At 41.0% G+C, this 20,046-nt stretch overlaps 1 protein-coding gene across 1 annotated transcript; it reads left to right on the plus strand.

The window, feature by feature from the left end:
• Positions 1-786: 786 nt before the first annotated feature.
• On the plus strand, positions 787-17,380 carry LOC108510788. The gene is made up of 14 exons (XM_039119247.1): positions 787-1,743; positions 3,846-3,965; positions 4,080-4,216; positions 4,328-4,538; positions 6,016-6,253; positions 6,436-6,586; positions 6,707-7,062; positions 11,300-12,438; positions 13,812-13,931; positions 14,046-14,182; positions 14,294-14,504; positions 15,985-16,222; positions 16,409-16,559; positions 16,680-17,380. The coding sequence occupies exons 1-14, from the start codon at positions 909-911 to the stop codon at positions 17,040-17,042; spliced, it is 4,407 nt and encodes a 1,468-aa protein (XP_038975175.1). The 5' UTR covers positions 787-908; the 3' UTR covers positions 17,043-17,380.
• Positions 17,381-20,046: the final 2,666 nt, after the last annotated feature.

Raw genomic sequence — 20,046 nt, forward strand, 5'->3', positions numbered from 1 at the left:
TTTTTCTCGTTGTCAAAAGACAATGTAAGGCATTGATTGGATGAATTCTGAAGCTTGCAGTTGGGTTTTCAGGAAAGTAACCTGAAAACTCTAATTTGTATTCTAAAGAATGCAGCCTTTTCGGGCTAACCAAATTTAATAAATAACTTAATAAATAATAATCATACTGCTAATCTTTTTATCTGTTCGCGACCCTCTCTACAAATAGCCTTGGAATATGTCCAGCGACTAGGTCGTATCAAGAATCGTGGCAGAATTAGATGCCAACCACCATATCTGACGTGATGCTGGGCATTGAAGAAGTACCTGGCTCATAGTCTCATTTTTCTCCGAGCAGCAACCACGACGAGGAAATATGAGGGAGGGTCCCTCTCCAAAGCAAAAAGCTATGGCAGGGAGATGGTCCTTGGATTTGACTTTGGAGGAAGCTGACCAAACAGCGCAAGTTGGGGCGGAGAACTTGGAAATAGATCTCCGGATCATATTGTCCCCTTCCTATTCTATATTTCTATTTCAAAATTAATTTTTTAATCTATGTTGCAGATCATTGGCTAATCGTTGGCTAACTAATAAAATAACAAGCAAGCCAAGTTCCCTGGATATCAGTTGTCATTATGCGGTCTTCTCTACCAGTGTTGCCCCGCAGGAACGTGAAGTCAAAAATTGGGGGGTATTCGTACCCGAGGTCGCGGACCAGAAATTCCACGCGGCGAGCACGGAAGTCTCGTCAGGCTACGCGACGCGTTTCGTTCCATCGCCTGCGGCAAAGCCTTTTAAGTACTCCAACGTACTCCAACGTACTCCGGTCAGGGGATCCGGACTCCGACGAAGACTCCGTACCCCACAACATCCACCATTTGCGCTTCCTCTCGACTCCTTCCGACGACACGATAGCATCGAATCTACCGATGCCTGCCAATCTTCTCCCTAAACTCCCCCAAATCCTCTTCGTCTCCGCCTTTTTCACTACCGTCTACGCCCCCTATTGGGAGAGCAAGAACACCTGGTACGAGTGCTCCACCGACTCCAACTATACCACCAACAGCACCTACCACTCCAACCTCAACCTCCTCCTCCCCTCCCTCTCCTCCGCCACCCTCTCCACCGGCTTCGCCACCCTGTCCAAGGGCCACCCCCCCGACCAAGTCTTCGGCCTCGCGTCCTGCCGCGGCGACGTCTCCCAAGACGAGTGCCAATCTTGCCTCTCCACCGCCGACGGAAACCTCCTCCAGCTCTGCCCCTCGGGGAAGTCCGCGGCCATTTGGCCTGCAAGCTGCTTTCTCCGCTACTCGAACCGCAGCTTCTCCTCCTCCTCATCCGATGACAACTCATTCAGAGAGATCCTCTACAATGTTGGGAACGTGTCGAAGCCGACGAGGTTCGTGGACTTGGTGCGCGAGCTATTGAACAACTTGACGCAGCGGGCGGCGTACCAGTCGGCGCGGATGTTCGCAACCGGGGAGGCCAAATTCATGACCTCGACGACGCTGTATGGGCTGGTGCAGTGCACGAGAGATCAGTCGGGGGACGATTGCTATCGGTGCCTGACGGTGTCGGCCGGATATATACCAATATATAGTTGGGCGAAACAAGGAGGGGCGGTCTTGGCATACAATTGCTTTATGAGGTTTGAGATCTACAGTTTCTACGACGAGTCTGTTGGGGCAGCGCCGCCACCTCCTCCATCGGCCGATACGGTCTCACCGCCGCCGGAGGCCATCACTCGACCAGGAAAAGAAGGGGGTAAGCAAGAGATTTTGTAACCATTTATTCTTTTGATAGGAGAGCTTATTCTATGCTTCCAGGGTAACTTGCTGCTACCATTCCATCAGATGAAGCTAGCTGTCTCCCCTGACATGCACAAGGATTACAGGGATTCAGATGCTAAATCATCTACCGAATTACAAGGGACAAGTGCCGATCAAAATGATAGCAGCATGCTGCCCTGGTTCCACCACCTAAACCTCACCACCAATCCTGGTGGCATCACAGTAGGCGAGATTGGAGTTAGACATCATCTGATTGACCCCTTGATTCGTGTAACAAAACCCTCAAAGTTTTATTCATCAAGGACATGGTTTAAAGCAATCGAGATGACCAGAAAACTCTCCACCTCCCTTCCATCAAGGGGGGAAGACTCGTAGCCAGCTCCTGTTCCCGTTTTATATGGGGCCTTTGCTTCCTTTTGGTCAGAGCAAGGAACCTTCCTATCCCCCCCTCCCCCCTCTCTCTCTCTCCCCCCTCCTCTCCTCTCCTCTCTTTGTTTCATCGCAAGTCGGTGCCTTTTTGCCTTCTCTCTTCCTTCTGTGGTTATTTTCTCTTTGTCTCCCGGAAGCCTTCCTTCGGGCGGAGGCCTTCCTTTTTTATAGATCATTTCAGTCAAAAAAAAGGTAAAAAAAAATGCGATAGAGAGAGAAGCGGAGATGCTCGGATCCCTGAGGCCTCTCGGATCCCCGCTGATCTCGGCCGTTCGACTTCCGTCACCGCCAACGGCCGCTTGTCGCCTTCGGACTTCTTTCCTATGCTTGCTAAAAAGGAGAGTGGAAAGATGGGAGAGATCGGAGCGGAGATATGGGAGAGGTAACGACTCGAGCGAAAAAAAAGATTGAGGGATATTTTTGTCATTAATTTTCAACCCAGGATCACTGCCCAAGGGTGATCTTGGATTTCCAACCTCAAAGACGGATATCCCATCACCGGGTTGAGCGGTGATTTGAGGAGTGGAGGTGATTTAGGATCACCATCATGTAAGATCACCGTGGTGCAACCAAACGCGGTGATCTCATCACCTCCACCCACATCACCCTTGATCCCGGGACAATCACCCCATACCAAACGCCCTCCTAGGACTAATGAAGCAAGATTCACCAATCAGTACCATACTTTTGCTTTTCTTGCCAATCTTGCATCATAGCATACTACATCGGTACGAGATTACTTGCAAATGCTTTCTGATAATATTGAGAATGCCAGTTGGACTTATGGGTGAAAGATTGTTGATTTCATCTACACAGCAAGATGCTGTTCATAATCTTCATCTTTAATCCATTTGTCAGATGTCTTAAAACTCAAAACTAGCTGCAAATAATTGAAATAAACTTTTCCATAACTACGAGTAATTCTCTCTTGATTAAGGTTATAGTAGTATTTGAAATAGGAACATGTCTCGATTAGTCCTGCATAGGCTCGTCAGAATGTGAAGGTTAGTAAACTTATGAGGGCGAGGTGGAGAAAGCTACCCTGTTTTGGTTGGTATGAAGGAGAAAAAGGATTTGGTAGGGTATTTAGAATGAAAATTCTACTTTAAGAAAGGAATGCAAGGAGATGTTTGAGATGAAAGATCTCTTTTTATTTTTCTTTTAGTGGATTCAACTTTGATAGTTGTTGCCAATGGATAGACAAACGTTACCCTGCACATTCTTCATTTACTTTATGTCATTTCATGCTTTGTTACTTCGCATACATAATTTTGTTTAGCTAGAATTGAATTACATGTTTGGTTAAGGTGTTGCTTTAGAAGACTCATATAAACAAAAATCACATGAAAGCTTGTATAATAACTTCATATTCTATAGAATTTGGAGAGGATTCGATTTGCTTCCCTTTTATTGCACTATCACAAGGAGCAATCTTTCATATCTCGATAACAATTTTTCACATGTCATTTTTAAATGGGAACAGTATTTTTTTAGTGATTTTTCAACTAATAGCCGATCACCTTGACATATTGACCATCAATGGTAGTTTAGCAGTGGTAGTTAGTAAGCAGTAATGTGATAAGTTATAAAATTCTTTTCCATGAGATAGAGGTATTTATATTTCTAAAACATTTTCATTTGGTTCAGGCAAAAAGAACAATGCAGTGATGATTGTTCTTCCTGTTGTCTCTATGGTTGGTCTGCTGATGGTCTTCTCTGCCATTTTCGTTTGTTTGAGGAGGAGGAGAAAATTTACAACATTATTTAGTAAGTATTCTGCCAAACAATTTTTTTATTTAGATATCAAAGAAGAATATCTGTGCTTTGTTTTTTGTTAAAAGCTCAAATCCAATTCATGGTTTTATGTAAAACATATGTCAGGAAATCCAGCTACTGGAGATGAGGAGAACAAAAATGATGGATCTGTATTACTTGACTTGAGTACACTTAGAACTGCCACCAATGATTTTTCCGACACACATAAGCTTGGACAAGGTGGTTTTGGACCAGTTTATAGGGTAACGGAGTATTCTATGGGCTACTAGACTTCTAATTTATATTATGGTTGGTCTCTATTCAGTTTGAATTTAACATAAATGTTTTCTTCTGTTATTTTGATTTTGCAAAAGGGAGTTCTACCAAATGGCCAGGAAATAGCAGTGAAAAGACTTTCAGCATGTTCCGGGCAAGGGGTCTTGGAGTTTAAAAATGAGGTTGTTTGCCTTGCTAAGCTTCAGCATAAAAATCTTGTAAGATTACTGGGTTGCTGCATCGAGCAGGAAGAAAGGCTCCTAGTCTATGAATTTCAACATAACACAAGCCTTGACAAATTTTTATTTGGTATGCACGGCTTGCATCTTCTCCTCATAAGAAAAACTCACACTCTTTACAAGTTGAAAATGCCACTAGTTTTACTAATAAAGAAGTAATATGGTTAGGATTTTATGTATCACTATGCCATGTATTTTTTCACTAGCCTTTGCTATGTAAAATATCATATAATTTAATTATTTTTAGAGGTGGACTAGGATCATTTGAACTAGATTCAAGTCCGATCCGATTAGTCTTTGGTGAAAGACAAGGGTTCGACACTGATGATGTGAGCCATTGGATGTGATCACCAAAGAGTCATATGATTTGGAGGCTCTAACCAATGCATCAACTCGTCAAACACGAATATTTTGAATAACATGATAAAATGCCTATATTTGACTGCTCGCTGCATAAACTAGGGGGCTCCAAATCACCTATTTTTTGGCCTGGAAGTAGTTTACAAGTAGTAGATTACATCTAATTGCTCGGATCATTGGGGTTGAGGCCCATTTGCAGTGAGGACTATTGGATCTAACTTGAAATTTTGTTCTAGTTCACTTCATGTTTTTGCTCCTGATAGTAACAAGTATGTACATGTTTCTCTATAGAATCTAGGTTGGAAGTATGAAATATACATCCAAATCAGGCATAGGCTATAAATATCGCTATTTTAGGAACTCTATTAAAAAACTAAGTGATCTTTCATTTCCTGTTATGGTCATCATTAATATGAATTTTATTCCTTTTGCTACTATAGCTTTTTGGTTGGAGCAGAGTTCACCTTGTTAATGTCCTACTTCATCTCTAAGTGAACTTTTCTTTGATAACAATCTGGACACTAATTCTAGTAGACTTGGTAAGAAACTTGTATGAAATGCAATCATGACCTATTCACTCCTAACACGCTGAATCTTTACCATAAAAGATGGTTCCTTTATTTTATGTTAGATTGCTTCTTGGAGGCTTTGCTCTATGTCTAGTTTTTGGTTTCATACAGATGACAAGCTGCTAGGTTGTTGCTCAGCCTTCTAGTCTATTTTGTTTTTTTTTTTGGTTGATCATTGGTCAAGGCAGTCTGGGTTTCATGTTAGATTATAACCAACACTAGTTCCACTAATGATTCCACTGTATTACTAAGAGAAGGCGAGATTTAATTAGGTAAACTTTTGACGAGTAAACTTATGTCGTTCTACAAAGTTTAAAGGAAATAAAATGTTAAGATTGTACAGGTAAGAATGGACATTAGGTTAGCCTCAATTTTGAGGGGCATATGGGGTCCTAATGATCTGTACAGACTATTACCTACTTTAATCTATTCAGCTTTCATTTTCCAGAATCTTTCTTTGTGATTCTTGTGTTGTTACTTTTTGACCAAATATTGATTTTGTTAGGTAAAGTATAATATTGCATGGAGACAAGAATCTCATGATTTATTACCTTTTTTAAAATTGATCATTATGACGTAATTACATGCACTGACTAGGTTTTCACTTCTTTGGAATAGATCCAATGAAAAATAGACTGCTAGACTGGGGAAGGAGGTACAAGATTATTGAAGGAATTGCAAGAGGGCTTCTTTATCTTCACCAAGATTCTCAACTCAAGATTATTCATCGGGATCTGAAAACTAATAATATTTTGCTAGATCAGTACATGAATCCTAAGATTTCAGATTTTGGTCTGGCAAAGCTCTTTGATGAAGACAAAACACGAGGAACTGCTAGTCGAATTGCTGGGACATTGTATGTTACAGTCCTTATTAATTTATACATTTCAATCAATATTTCCTTTCCTGTGTGATAGCTCCAGAGCATTATAAATCTTTATTATTTTGATCTTTCACTTGATTATGAGATACTTGTTCTTCTTTTATTCAAGAAGACATTGTCGCTTTAACACATGACTATTATATGATGGCATGCAGTGGGTACATGGCACCAGAATATGCAATGCATGGGCACTTCTCAACAAAATCCGATGTATTTAGCTTTGGAGTCCTTGTTCTAGAAATTGTGACTGGTCAACGAATCAATGACTTCCAAGGATCAGGGCGTGCTCCGAACCTCCTAAGCTATGTAAGCACTTGATACTCTTACTCCAATCAATACTAAGATATATATACCAATGATTTAGTAGCACAAATCGCATCAGACGAGTCTAATAGTGGATCTTGATGCTGCTTGCTTGTAATGAAGGCATGGGAGCATTGGAACAAAGGGAAGGCATTGGATGTGATGGATCGAAGCTTGCATGATCAGTACGATAGGCAAGAAGCCTCCAGATGCATTCATATGGGTCTACTCTGCGTCCAGCAAGACCAAACGAAGAGACCAAGCATGGAATCGATTGTTCTCATGCTGAGTAGCCACTCTGTCACTGTTTCCGCTCCTTCTATGCCTGCATTTTTTGTTCAAGGTAGTGCAACCACCGAGCCAGATGTGGCTTCAGGAAACAGAAAGTCCAATCCGCCAAAGAGGAAGAGCTCCTACCAGCACGAGGATAAAGCCAATTCGGTTTCTAAAAATGATGTGACGATTAGCGACATGGAACCTCGATAACATGCACAGGGAAGAATTTGGTCATCATATTTTAACCGGTCTTGCTACCACTCAAACATAGTGACAGAACATTGTAATTTGGAAGGGTGTATGGTTTGTGGCCAAATTGTAATTTGTAGGTTGTTACGTGATCTCTAAAATTATGCTAGCATCTCCCCTCAAACTCAAGATGGTACTATAAGTGCCAACTTAAGTTTGAAAACTGGATTACAAATATACCGAAAAACCGACATACTAGATGAAGAGCTGGAGTAATAGTCTAGAAGCTGACGTGATAGACGTTAGCATAATTTTAGGAATCACGTAACTACTTGTATCGCTCATAATATTTTATTTTGTTAGCGTGATTTTATATCAATCTATATTATTTTTTTTATTTGCATGATCTTGTTTGAATGATTTTAGGGATCACATAACAACTTGTATTAGTTGGTAATATTTTTCGTTGTTAGTGTGATCATATATCAACCTATATTATTTTTCTTGTATAGAGTCTGTACACAGATATATATAACTCCTGAGATGTAGCGAATATGATAGAACAGAGAAATAAAATTACTTTTCTCTTTCTTTCTTCTTCTTCTAAAAATATTTTAAAATGGTATCAGAGCCACCGATCATGTAACTTGCTGCCCTCATCTCTTTTGCCTTTGTTGTGGTTATTGTCTCCATGTCAAGAAGCTTTGAAGATTCCTATTGCCGATTTATCGATCTCTGTTTCCGGATGAATCAACATCCAAAAATTCTCTATTTTTTGGTAGATCCGCAGTTCATCTATTTTTCTCCAGATCCTCTATTTTCTAATAAATCAATATTGATCTTATTAGTAGATCTGCGTATCCTCTATTTTTGGTAGATTAGTACCCAAAGATTCTTTGTTTTCTAGCAGCTCATTTTCATTACTTATCTCCTCAGCTTCATATTTTTGATCGTCTTTCCTCACCTTCAGATTTTTGATTGTCTCTCCTCACCATTGCTCGACTCCATTCTCTCCATCTCCGATTTTATTTGCTGTTTTTGGCTCCTTCACCATTCAGTTTTGAAGGCAATTGTTTCTCTTTCATGGTGCCTCCGTCTACGAGAATTATCAACTTCCGGTTGCCTTCTCTCCGAGCTCTATCATCGCTGTAACTATTATCTTCTATGTGTCTTCACACTACTACATCATCAGACAACTAGATTGACAGACATGTCAGTCTTTAAAGTCAGTTAGACACATCAGTCTGCCATATCTGCTTTTGAGCTGTTATGTCAATTGCTAATCGGCTACATCATCTTCTAAGCTGCTATAATAGCTTGTATTTTGCCACATCAGGCTCTATGATGCCACACCAGCTTTTGATCTACTACCATATCAGTCTCTGAGCTGCTATGTCAGCTCCTAGTCTATCACGTTAGTTTTTGAGCTACTACTCCAGCTTTTCATCTAGTACGTCAGTTTTTAGGTACATACGTGATTCAGTTTTCAAACACAAGTTGGCACCTATGGTACCATCTTCAGTTTGAGGGAGGATGTTAGCATAATTTTAGGAATCACATAATAACCTGCATCATTTATAATATTCTTTTTATTAGCATGATTCTGTATCAATATATATTATTTTTCTTTGTTAACATAATCTTGTTAGAGCGACTTTAGGGATCACATAACAACTTGTATTAGTCAGTAATATATTACATTGTTATGTGATCCTATATCAGCCTATATTATTTTCTTTGTATAAAGTATGTACATGAGATGTACCGAATATGACGGAACAGAAAAATAAAATCATTTCTCTCTCTCTCTCTCTCTCTCTTTCTTTTTATTGTTTTTTCTTCTTCAAATATTTTAATAGAAACAAAGATATTATAGCTAATACTTGCTTTGCTGAGAGAAAATAAAGATCTAAACTAAAGAATGATCAACGATGGGAGAATTTGCCATAGCTAGTGTTCAAGCTGAAATTTATACAACTTAATTATGGTAGAAGATTTGTTGCCTCAAAAATTGCAAGTAATTTTCTTCAACCAACAAGGGGAAATTATATAACTCTATTCTATATATTAAAATAAATAATAATAATAAAAAAGCTTACTTCGTGTCCCTCAAAAGATTCGCGGGACAAGAGCAAAGTTGACATTTTGGCCTCAAATTAAAACATATGTCTCTTCGGATGTTGCACTAGAAATCAAAGTTGAAATAATTTTAGGGGTCATTCATTCAGAAACGTAAGAAAAATAGCAGTCTATGGCTAAGTGTGGGCCTTAACTTTCCTCCGATCCTCATTGTCTCGATGTGGAAATCAGTAAGCTTCCATCATATCCAATCAGCATGGCGTAGTAGCTAAACTTGTCCCACTTTCTTTTGCCTCCCTATCATGAAATTTCTTTGCACTACTAAAATAACTCGAGTGGGGAGGGAGACTTGAATAAATAACTCAAGTGGGGAGACATGAACCCAGAATCCAAAAACACCACCATTTGACTAGTGTTTCTTTCTCCTTATGTTTTAGTGAAACGCGCCGTAAAAATCCCGTATCTGTTGAGCTACTGTAATCCACGTCCCAAGTTCTCCTGGCCTTTGGAAAAAGCCAGCAGTATCGTAACTCGTTGCCATGCTAACCCAAAAGCAAGGGCACTTCATTTTTTATGAGCTGATTATTGATTAAAAGATACCTCGGAGGGCTCTCATGTCCTTCTGAGAAAGGCCATTCTTTACAAACATAGTCGTGAGCTGATCCATCTCAAACACTGGTTGTGGCAAATTTTCGTTAATGTTCTCCCTATATACTTCCCTAATCATGGTAAAAATGAAGATGAAAGAGAGTTGGGAGAGTGATCATGGTACCTCAGGTCCTCTGGTCTTCGATAGAACTACAATTGGCCGATGATAGGGAGGCAGAGGCTCGACTTCGTGACTTTGCCTTGCTTGGATGGCCGACGACTAGCGACCGGCGAACGGAGATGATGGACAAACTTCAAGAAAGACTGATCGAGGAATGGCGATGAGGGACTGCCGGATTAGATTTTGGAGTGGTTGCGGAGGCGGAGAGAAGGAGAATCGAGGATGACGAGAGGTGGAGAACGGTAAATGAGGAGATTAGGAGAACCCTAGCCTTAGAAAGCGATAGAAAATCGGGAGAATAGACCGAATAAGAGAAGCAAACCTAAACATGGCCTTGCGATTAGCGATTAGTGGCCTCCCGTCGCCCGATCAACCTATTCTGAACCGGGCTAGGTTTGGGCCTGCATTCGGGCTTTAAATTGAGCTCAAGTTTGAGCCGGGGCAATAATATAACCAAGCCGGCCCGATCTGAAAAATAAATATTCTCTATAATTAAACCTGAATCCAACCCAAAATTTTTTGGGCCTAGACCGTAGCCCTACCCAGCTCGGTGGGCTTCAGGCCAGCCCGAGCCCATTTCCAGCCTCACAAATAAGAAATCTAAGTAATCATAATTTTAGGATCTCTCTCCAATACAATATTAATTGTTTTAAGAATAGTGGTAGCACAGATCTTTCCATGACTTTCTCAGTCATGTTGAAGAAATCTTAGCGTTGGCTCCATCATTCAGCACAGTGCTATCGAAATCGATCTTGAGAAAGCTAGGGGTGGGAGCTCCGGAGTGGTGTGAATTACAATAGATTGCTTAGAGGGTGCGTGGAAGGAGTCCCAATTTTTTCCCGTTGTCAAATTGATTGGATGAATTCTGAAGCTTGCAGTTGGGTTTTCAGGAAAGCCACCTAAGAACTCTAACTTGTATTCTAAAAAATGCAGCTTTTTTCTGGCTAACCAAATTTAATAAATAACATAATAAATAATAATCATACTGCTAATCTCTTTATCTCTTCGCGACCCTCTACAAATAGCCTTGGAATATGTCCAGCGACTAGGTCGTATCAAGAATCATGCCAGAATTAGATGCCAACCACCACATCCGACGCGCTGCTGGGCATTGAAGAAGTACGTGGCTCATAGTTTCACCTTTCTCCGAGCAGCAATCACAACGAGGGAATATGAGGGAGGGTCCCTCTCCATTGCAAAAAGCTATGGCGGGGAGATGGTCCTTGGATTTGACTTTGGAGGAAGCTGACCAAACAGCGCAATTTGGGGCGGGCAACTTGGAAATAGATCTCCGGATCATATTGTCCTCTTCCTGTTCTATATTTCTATTTCAAAATTAATTTTTTAATCTATTTTGCATATCATTGGCTAATCGTTGGCTAACTAAATAAATAACGAGCAAGCCAAGTTCCCTGGATATCAGTTGTCATAAAACAGCTCTATTATGCGGTCTTCTCTATCAGTCGTCCTGTCTTTGCCCCGCCTGCAGGAACGTCGAGTTTGCAGACCAGAAGTTTCACGCGGCAAGCACGGAAGTCTCGGCAGTCTACGCGACGCGTTTCGTTCCATCGCCTGCGGCAAAGCCTTTTAAGTACCCCAACGTACTCCGGTCAGGGCCCAGGGGATCCGGACTCCGACGAAGACTCCGCACCCCACAACATCCACCATTTGCGCTTCCTCTCGACTCCTTCCGACGACACGATAGCATCGAATCTACCGATGCCTGCCAATCTTCTCCCTAAACTCCCCCAAATCCTCTTCGTCTCCGCCCTTTTCACTACCGTCTACGCCAGCGAGAACACCTGGTACGAGTGCTCCACCGACTCCAACTATACCACCAACAGCACCTACCACTCCAACCTCAACCTCCTCCTCCCCTCCCTCTCCTCCGCCACCCTCTCCAGCGGCTTCGCCACCCTGTCCAAGGGCCACCCCCCCGACCGAGTCTTCGGCCTCGCGTCCTGCCGCGGCGACGTCTCCCAAGACACGTGCCAATCTTGCCTCTCCACCGCCGACGGAGACCTCCTGCGGCTCTGCCCCTCGGGGAAGTCCGCGGCCATTTGGCCTGAGAGCTGCTTCCTCGGCTACTCCAACCGCAGCTTCTCCTCCTCCTCATCCGATGACAACTCATTCGGAGAGCTCCTCTGCAATGACCGGAACGTGTCGGAGCCGAGGAGGTTCGAGAACTTGGTGCGCGAGCTATTGGACAACTTGACGGAGCGGGCGGCGTACCAGTCGGCGCTGATGTTCGCAACTGGGGAGGCCAAATTCACGACCTTGACGACGCTGTATGGGCTGGTGCAGTGCACGAGAGATCAGTCAGGGGACGATTGCTATCGGTGCCTGATGGTGTCGGCCGGATATATACCAAATTCTTGTTGGGCGAAACAAGGAGGGAGGGTCTGGGCATACAATTGCATTATGAGGTTTGAGATCTACCCTTTCTACAACGAGTCTGTTGGGGCAGCGCCGCCACCTCCTCCATCGGATGATACGGTCTCTCCGCCGCCGGAGGCCAGCACTCGACCAGGAAAGGAAGGGGGTAAGCAAGAGATTTCGTAACCATTAATTCTTTTGATACGAGAGCTTATACTATGCTTCCAGGGTAAGTTGCTGCTACCATTCCATCAGATGAAGCTAGCTGTCTCCCCTGACATGCACAAGGATTACAGGGATTCAGCTGCTAAATCATCTACCGAATTACAGGGGACAAGTGCCGATCAGAATGATAGCAGCATGCTGCCCTGGTTCAACCACCTAAACCTCACCACCTATCGTGGTGGCATCACAGTAGGAGAGATTGGAGTTAGACATCATCTGTTTGACCCCTTGATTTCGCATGACAAAACCCTCAAAGTTCATCAAGGACATGGTTTAAAGCAATCGAGATGATCAGTTGCACTTTAGGATTAATGAAGCAAGATTCAGCTATCAGTACCATTCTCTTTTTCCTTTTTTGGCCAATCTTGCATCATAGCATACTACATCGGTCCGAGATTACTTGCAAATGCTTTCTGATAATATTCAGAATGCCAGTTGGACTTATGGGTGAAAGATTGTTGATTTCATCTACACAGCAAGATGCATGCTGTTCATAATCTTCATCTTTAATCCACTTGTCAGATGTCTTAAGACTCAAAACTTGCAACAAATAATTGAAATAAACTTTTCCATAACTACGAGTAATTCTCTCTTGATTAAGGCTATAGTAGTATTTGAAATAGGAACATGTCTCGATTAGTCATGCATAGGCTCACCGGAATATGTAGGTTAGTAAACTTATGAGGGCGAGGTGGAGAAAGCTACCCTGTTTTGGTTGGTATGAAGGAGAAAAAGGATTTGGTGGGGTATTTAGAATGAAAATTTTACTTTAAGAAAGGAATGCAAGAAGAGATGTTTGAGATGAAAGATCTCTTTTTTTTTTTTCTTTTAGTGGATTCAACTTTGATAGTTGTTGCCAATGGATAGACAAACTTTACCCTGCACATTCTTCATTTACTTTATGTCATTTCATGCTTTGTTACTTGGCATACGTAATTTTGTTTAGCTAGAATTGAATTACATGTTTGGTTAATGTGTTGCTTTAGAAGACTCAGATAAACAAAAATCACATGAAAGCTTGTATAATAACTTCATATTCCATAGAATTTGGAGAGGCTTCGATTTGTTTCCCTTTTATTGCACTATCACAAGGAGCAATTTTTCATATCTCAATAACAATTTTTCACATGACATTTTTAAATGGGAACGGTATTTTTTAGTGATTTTTCAACTAATAGCCGATCACCTTGACATATTGACCATCAATGGTAGTTTAGCAGTGGTAGTTAGTAAGCGGTAATTTGATAAGTTATAAAATTCTTTTCTATGAGATAGAGGCATTTATATTTCAAAAACATTATCATTTTGGTTCAGGAAAAAAGAACAATGCAGTGATGATTGTTCTTCCGGTTGTCTCAATGGTTGGTATGCTGATGGTCTTCTCTGCCATTTTCGTTTGTTTGAGGAGGAGGAGAAAATTTACAACATTATTTAGTAAGTATTCTGCAAAATTATCTTTTCAGTTAGATATCAAAGAAGAATATGTGTGCTTTGTTCTTTGTTAAAAGCTCAAATGCAGTTCATGGTTTTATGTAAAACATATGTCAGGAAATCCAGCTACTGGAGATGAGGAGAACAAAAATGATGGATCTCTATTACTTGACTTGAGTACACTTACAACTGCCACCAATGATTTTTCGGACAAACATAAGCTTGGGGAAGGTGGTTTTGGACCAGTTTATAGGGTAATGGAGTATTCTATGGGCTACTAGACTTGTAATTTATATTATGGTTGGTCTCTATTCAGTTTGAATTTAACCTAAATGTTTTCTTCTGTTATTTTGATTTTGCAAAAGGGAGTGCTACCAAATGGCCAGGAAATAGCAGTGAAAAGACTTTCAGCATCTTCCGGGCAAGGGGTCATGGAGTTTAAAAATGAGGTTGTTTGCCTTGCTAAGCTTCAGCATAAGAATTTTGTGAGATTACTGGGTTGCTGCATCGAGCAGGAAGAAAGGCTCCTAGTCTATGAATTTCAACATAACACAAGCCTTGACAAATTTTTATTTGGTACGCATGGCTTGCATCTTCTCCTCATAAGAAAAACTCACACTCTTTACAAGTTGAAAATGCCACTAGTTTTACTAATAAAGAGGTAATATGGTTAGGATTTTATGTATCACTATGCCTGTATTTTTCACTAGCCTTTGCTATGTAGAATATCATATAATTTAATTATTTTTAGAGGTGGACTAGGATCCTTTGAACTAGATTCAAGTCCGATCCGATTAGTCTTTGCTGAAAGACAAGGGTTCAACACTGATGATGTGAGCCATTGGATGTGATCACCAAAAAGTCATATGATTTGGAGGCTCTGACCAATGCATCAACTCGTCAAACACGAATATTTTGAATAACATGATAAAATGCCTATATTTGACTACTCGCTGCATAAACTAGGGGGCTCCAAATCACCTATTTTTTGGCCTGGAAGTAGTTTACAAGTAGTAGATTACATCTAATTGCTCGGATCATTGGGGTTGAAGCCCCATTTGCAGTGAGGACTATTGGATCTAACTTGAAATTTCGTTCTAGTTCACTTCATGTTTTTGCTCCTGATAGTAACAAGTATGTACATATTTCTTTATAGAATCTAGGTTGGAAGTATGAAATATACATCAAAATCAGGCGTAGGCTATAAATATTGCTATTTTAAGAATTATATTAAAAAACTAAGTGATCTTTCATTTGCTGTTATGGGCATCATTTATATGAATTTTATTCCTTTTGCTACTTTAGCTTTTTGGTTGGAGCAGAGTTCACCTTGTTAATGTCCTACTTCATCTCTAAGCGAACTTTTCTTTGATAACAATCTTGACACTAATTCTAGTAGACTTGATAAGAAATTTGTAAGAAATGCAGTCATGACCTATTCACTCCTAACACGCTGAATCTTTATCACAAGAGATGGTTCCTTTATTTTATGTTAGATTGCTTCTTGGAGGCTTTGCTCTGTCTAGTTTTTGGTTTCATACAGATGACAAGCTGCTAGGTTGTTGCTCAGCCTTCTAGTCTATTTTGTTTTTTTAGTTGATCATTGGTCAAGGCTGTCTGGGTTTCATGTTAGATTAGAACCAACATTAGTTCCACTAACAATTCCACTGTATTACTAAGAGAAGGCTAGATTTAATTTGGTGAACTTTTGACAAGTAAACTTAAATCATTCTACAAAGTTTAAAGGATATAAAATGTTAAGATTGTACAGGTAAGAATGGGCATTAGTTTAGCCTCAATTTTGAGGGGCATATGACTATATGAGGTCCTAATGATCTGTACATACTATTACCTACTTAAATCTGGCCAGCTTTCATTTTCCAGAATCTTTCTTTGTGATTCTTGTGTTGTTACTTTTTGACCAAATATTGATTTTGTTAGATAAAGGATAACATGGCATGGGGACAAGAATCTCATGATTTATTATTATTATTTTAAATTGATCATTATGACATAATTACATGCACTGACTAGGTTTTTTACTTCGTTGGAATAGATCCAATGAAAAATAGACTGCTAGACTGGGGAAGGAGGTACAAGATTATTGAAGGAAATGCAAGAGGGCTTCTTTATCTTCACCAAGAATCTCAACTCAAGATTATTCATCGGGATCTGAAAACTAATAATATTTTGCTATATCAGTACATGAATCCTAAGATTTCAGATTTTGGTCTAGCAAAGCTCTTTGATGAAGACAAAACACGAGGAACTGCTAGTCGTATTGCTGGGACAAAGTACGTTATTAAAGTCCTTATTAATTTATACATTTTAATCAATATTTCCTGTCTTGTGTGATAGCTACTGAGCATTATAAATCTTTATTATTTTGATCTTTCACTTGATTATGAGATACTTGTTTCTTCTTTTATTCAAGAAGACGTTGTCGCTTTAACACATGACTATTATATGACGGTATGCAGTGGGTACATGGCACCAGAATATGCAATGCATGGGCACTTCTCAACAAAATCGGACGTATTTAGCTTTGGAGTCCTTGTTCTAGAAATTGTGATCGGTCGACGAATCAATGACTTCCAAGGATCAGGGCGTGCTCCGAACCTCCTAAGCTATGTAAGCACTTGATACTCTTGCTCCAATCAATACTAAGATATATATACCAACGATTTAGTAGCACAAATCGCATCAGACGAGCCTAATAGTGGATCTTGATGTTGCTTGCTTGTAATGAAGGCATGGGAGCATTGGAACAAAGGGAAGGCATTGCATGTGATGGATCGAAGCCTGCATGATCAGTACGATAGGCAAGAAGCCTCCAGATGCATTCATATGGGTCTACTCTGCGTCCAGCAAGACCAAGCGAAGAGACCAAGCATGGAATTGGTTGTTCTCATGCTGTGTACCCACTCTGTCACTGTTTGCGCTCCTTCTGTGCCTGCATTTTTTGTTGAAGTTAGTGCAACCACCGAGCCAGATGTGGCTTCAAGAAACAGAAAGTCCAATCCGCCAAAGCGGAAGAGCTCCTATCAGCGCGAGGAAAAATCCAACTCGGTTTCTAAAAATGATGTGACGATTAGCGACATGGAACCTCGATAACATGCACGGGGAAGAATTCGGTCATCATATTTTAACCAGTCGTGTTACTACTCCAACACAGAGATTGATAGAACATTGTAATTTCGAAGGGTGTGGCTTGTCGCCAAATTGGAACTAACGGGACACATTAAGAAGTTTAGTGGAGTAAGTTTGCAGGGCTTCGCAAAAGAAACCCTTGTTTAAAAAAAAAAATGGTGGATGACGTGTATAAAGGGGCGAGGACATGGTAAAATTTAGCGAAAATTGAAAAAATAATTTGCATCGTGCTCGCCACACGGTTGTGTTATTTGAACAGAGGTTAACAATCTGATTATATGGTAGTCTTTCTTAATCTTTAATATAAATGCATTATGAGACATGAGCGTAATGTAACTATATCATGATATTTATGTGGATGCATGTACATTCAATAGTTGTTGCCGGCTAGTGTATCAGAATGTCGGTGCTTGTCCATGCTAGTTCATTAGAGGAATTTGAGATTAATGTGAGAACGTACCAAAATAAAATCCAGAGTTATGACATGAAATGATGTGAATTCTACTATATTCATGCGGCTTTCACTGGTTTCTTTTTAATTATTTTTTTTATGAAGAGGGAGGCAAAGTGTCACGCCCCGAGCCCGAGGCGCGGCAGACGCCGCACGCCCGCACGGCGGGCCGCAAAGGCGTGCAAGACAGCGGATCATATCAAAGCAATCACAGATGTTCAAAACTTACATAAATATTTAAGTTGTTCAAAAGCGGTCTTACAAAATTTCAAATAACATATGCTAACGTAAGTCAAATACTCTAATCAATCTAACAAAAGGATCAATAACTGAAGAAATCGTCGGAAAATCTAACGCACTCCCCAATCCCGTGAGATCAAGCCTCTGGATCTGAAAAAAAAATGGAGAAAATAGAATAATGAGCTACACTAGCTCAGTAAGCAACAAAATACCCCAAAGTGGAGTCAGAGCATATCAGATCAAAATACAGGATAATGTCTGGAATAAATCATAAATAACATCGTTTTGTTGTTTTCAAAACTTATTATCATTTTTCCAAAAATATGATATCAGAATCTCAACATGATAGGCTACGGCCACGTAACCCAGTGGCATGGGTTGCACAAAGTGCCAAATTCACTATTTTTATCCACCGATGGCAGCCGGTGTTGCACAAAAGTGCCAAATCCACTATATTTACCCACCGATGGCAGCCGGTGTCCAGAAACCACTATTCTAATCACCGGTGGCGCGGTGTCGAAACCGGTTCCTCACAAATTACAAGTCGACAGGTCCAACGTATAATCCCCATTGGCGGGGCCAGAACAGAACAGAACAGATCATAGCCATGCTGAGAATACATATATATAAAAACAGATTTCATAAATTTTCCAGTCATAGTTTACAGATTTCAAAGCATAATTTTTAAATAAAATTTAACATGCCAGACCCATTTTATAGATTACAAAACATTTATCAGAATTTAATCTATTTATCAAATAATTTGGAAATCACACTCGAAGTATTAAGTTATGTGGAGTGATCGATTAAAACCCCGTTTGATTTTGATGAGCTCAAAGCATTTGAGTATATCTTGTGATTACTAATGAATTCAATTGAGTGTTTCAGTAAAAATCCTGTCCAAGTGTCTCTAGACTTGGTTCATAGCATTTTGGATAAGTTAAGAAGTCTGCATGAACCAATGTCTGAGATACGAGTCGACTCCCGAGTTTCACGAGTCGACTCCAAGCGTATCAAGGTCACTGGCACGAGCTCGAGTCGACTCCTGATCAGTACGAGTCGACTCCGACTGAAAACAGACAGAAGGACAGAAGAGCAGTTTTTCAGGTCTGAGATTCGAGTCGACTCCAGTGGAATGCGAGTCGACTCCCAGCGGTACACACAGAAAAAGTCAGAGAGCGTTTTATGGACTCTGAGATTCGAGTCGACTCCAGTGGAACGCGAGTCGACTCCCAGCGGTACACAAAGAAAAAGTCAGAGAGCGTTTTATGGACTCTGAGATTCGAGTCGACTCCCGCAGTACGCGAGTCGACTCCGAGACTGTGCGACCATCGACAGACAGAAGACCATGTTACTGCCTCTGAGATTCGAGTCGACTCCCAGACAGCTCGAGTCGACTCCAAGACAAGCTTCACGTCAAAAGGCAGAAGACCAACTTTCTGAAACTGAGAGCCGAGTCGACTTCAAGGAAGTTCGAGTCGACTCCAAGACTGGATGAGCCAAAAGACAGAGAATCGGGAGTTCGGGCTCTGAGATTCGAGTCGACTTCCAAGACAGTCGAGTCGACTCGAGTGGACAAAATTCAAATTTGGATCCACGGACTACAGAGGATGAGCCGACTCCAAAATTGCCAGGTCAGCGCCAGAAGTTGGCGAGTCGACTCCAGGTCAAGACGAGTCGACTCCCAGTCAAGACGGCAACTTTAATTCAAACTGGGAACAGTTGCCGAGTCGACTCCGGAAAAGCTCGAGTCGACTCCTGCTACAGCCGAGTCGACTCCTGATCGCGCGAGTCGACTCCAACCCACCAACGGTCACATTGTCAGGCTGCGCAGAGTGTGCAGAACGGCCAGAAAAAGTAGAGTAACGGCTAGTTTCCGTGGGGGTTGGCTTAAATAGCCACAGAAGACTGTAGCAAGGTAGAGAACACACATTCCACTCCTAGCATTCAAGTCTTCAAGCTCTCTAAGTGCTCTTCAACGAGAAAAATGGAAGATCTGCATTTACTGCTCCACCAACATCTTCCCAGCATTCAAAGCTTCCTCCTCCTGCTTTCAAGTCGATCACTCTTTCAAGAGGAGACCGGAGTTCCAGAAGCCACACCTCTTCACCATCTTAAAAGCGTTTGAGGGCTTCTAACTCCTTTACGATTATATTGTTTTTAAATCTGCTTTTTGAGAAGCTATTTTCTGTTTTCTTCTATCTCGTGTATTTACTTGATTCAATCGGGGGATTGAATCAAGGGGATTAAGGTTGGTTGGTGAGCCGGTTTAAAACC

Source organism: Phoenix dactylifera, unplaced genomic scaffold (genome assembly GCF_009389715.1).
Source record: "Phoenix dactylifera cultivar Barhee BC4 unplaced genomic scaffold, palm_55x_up_171113_PBpolish2nd_filt_p 000511F, whole genome shotgun sequence".
NCBI lineage: Eukaryota > Viridiplantae > Streptophyta > Magnoliopsida > Arecales > Arecaceae > Phoenix > Phoenix dactylifera.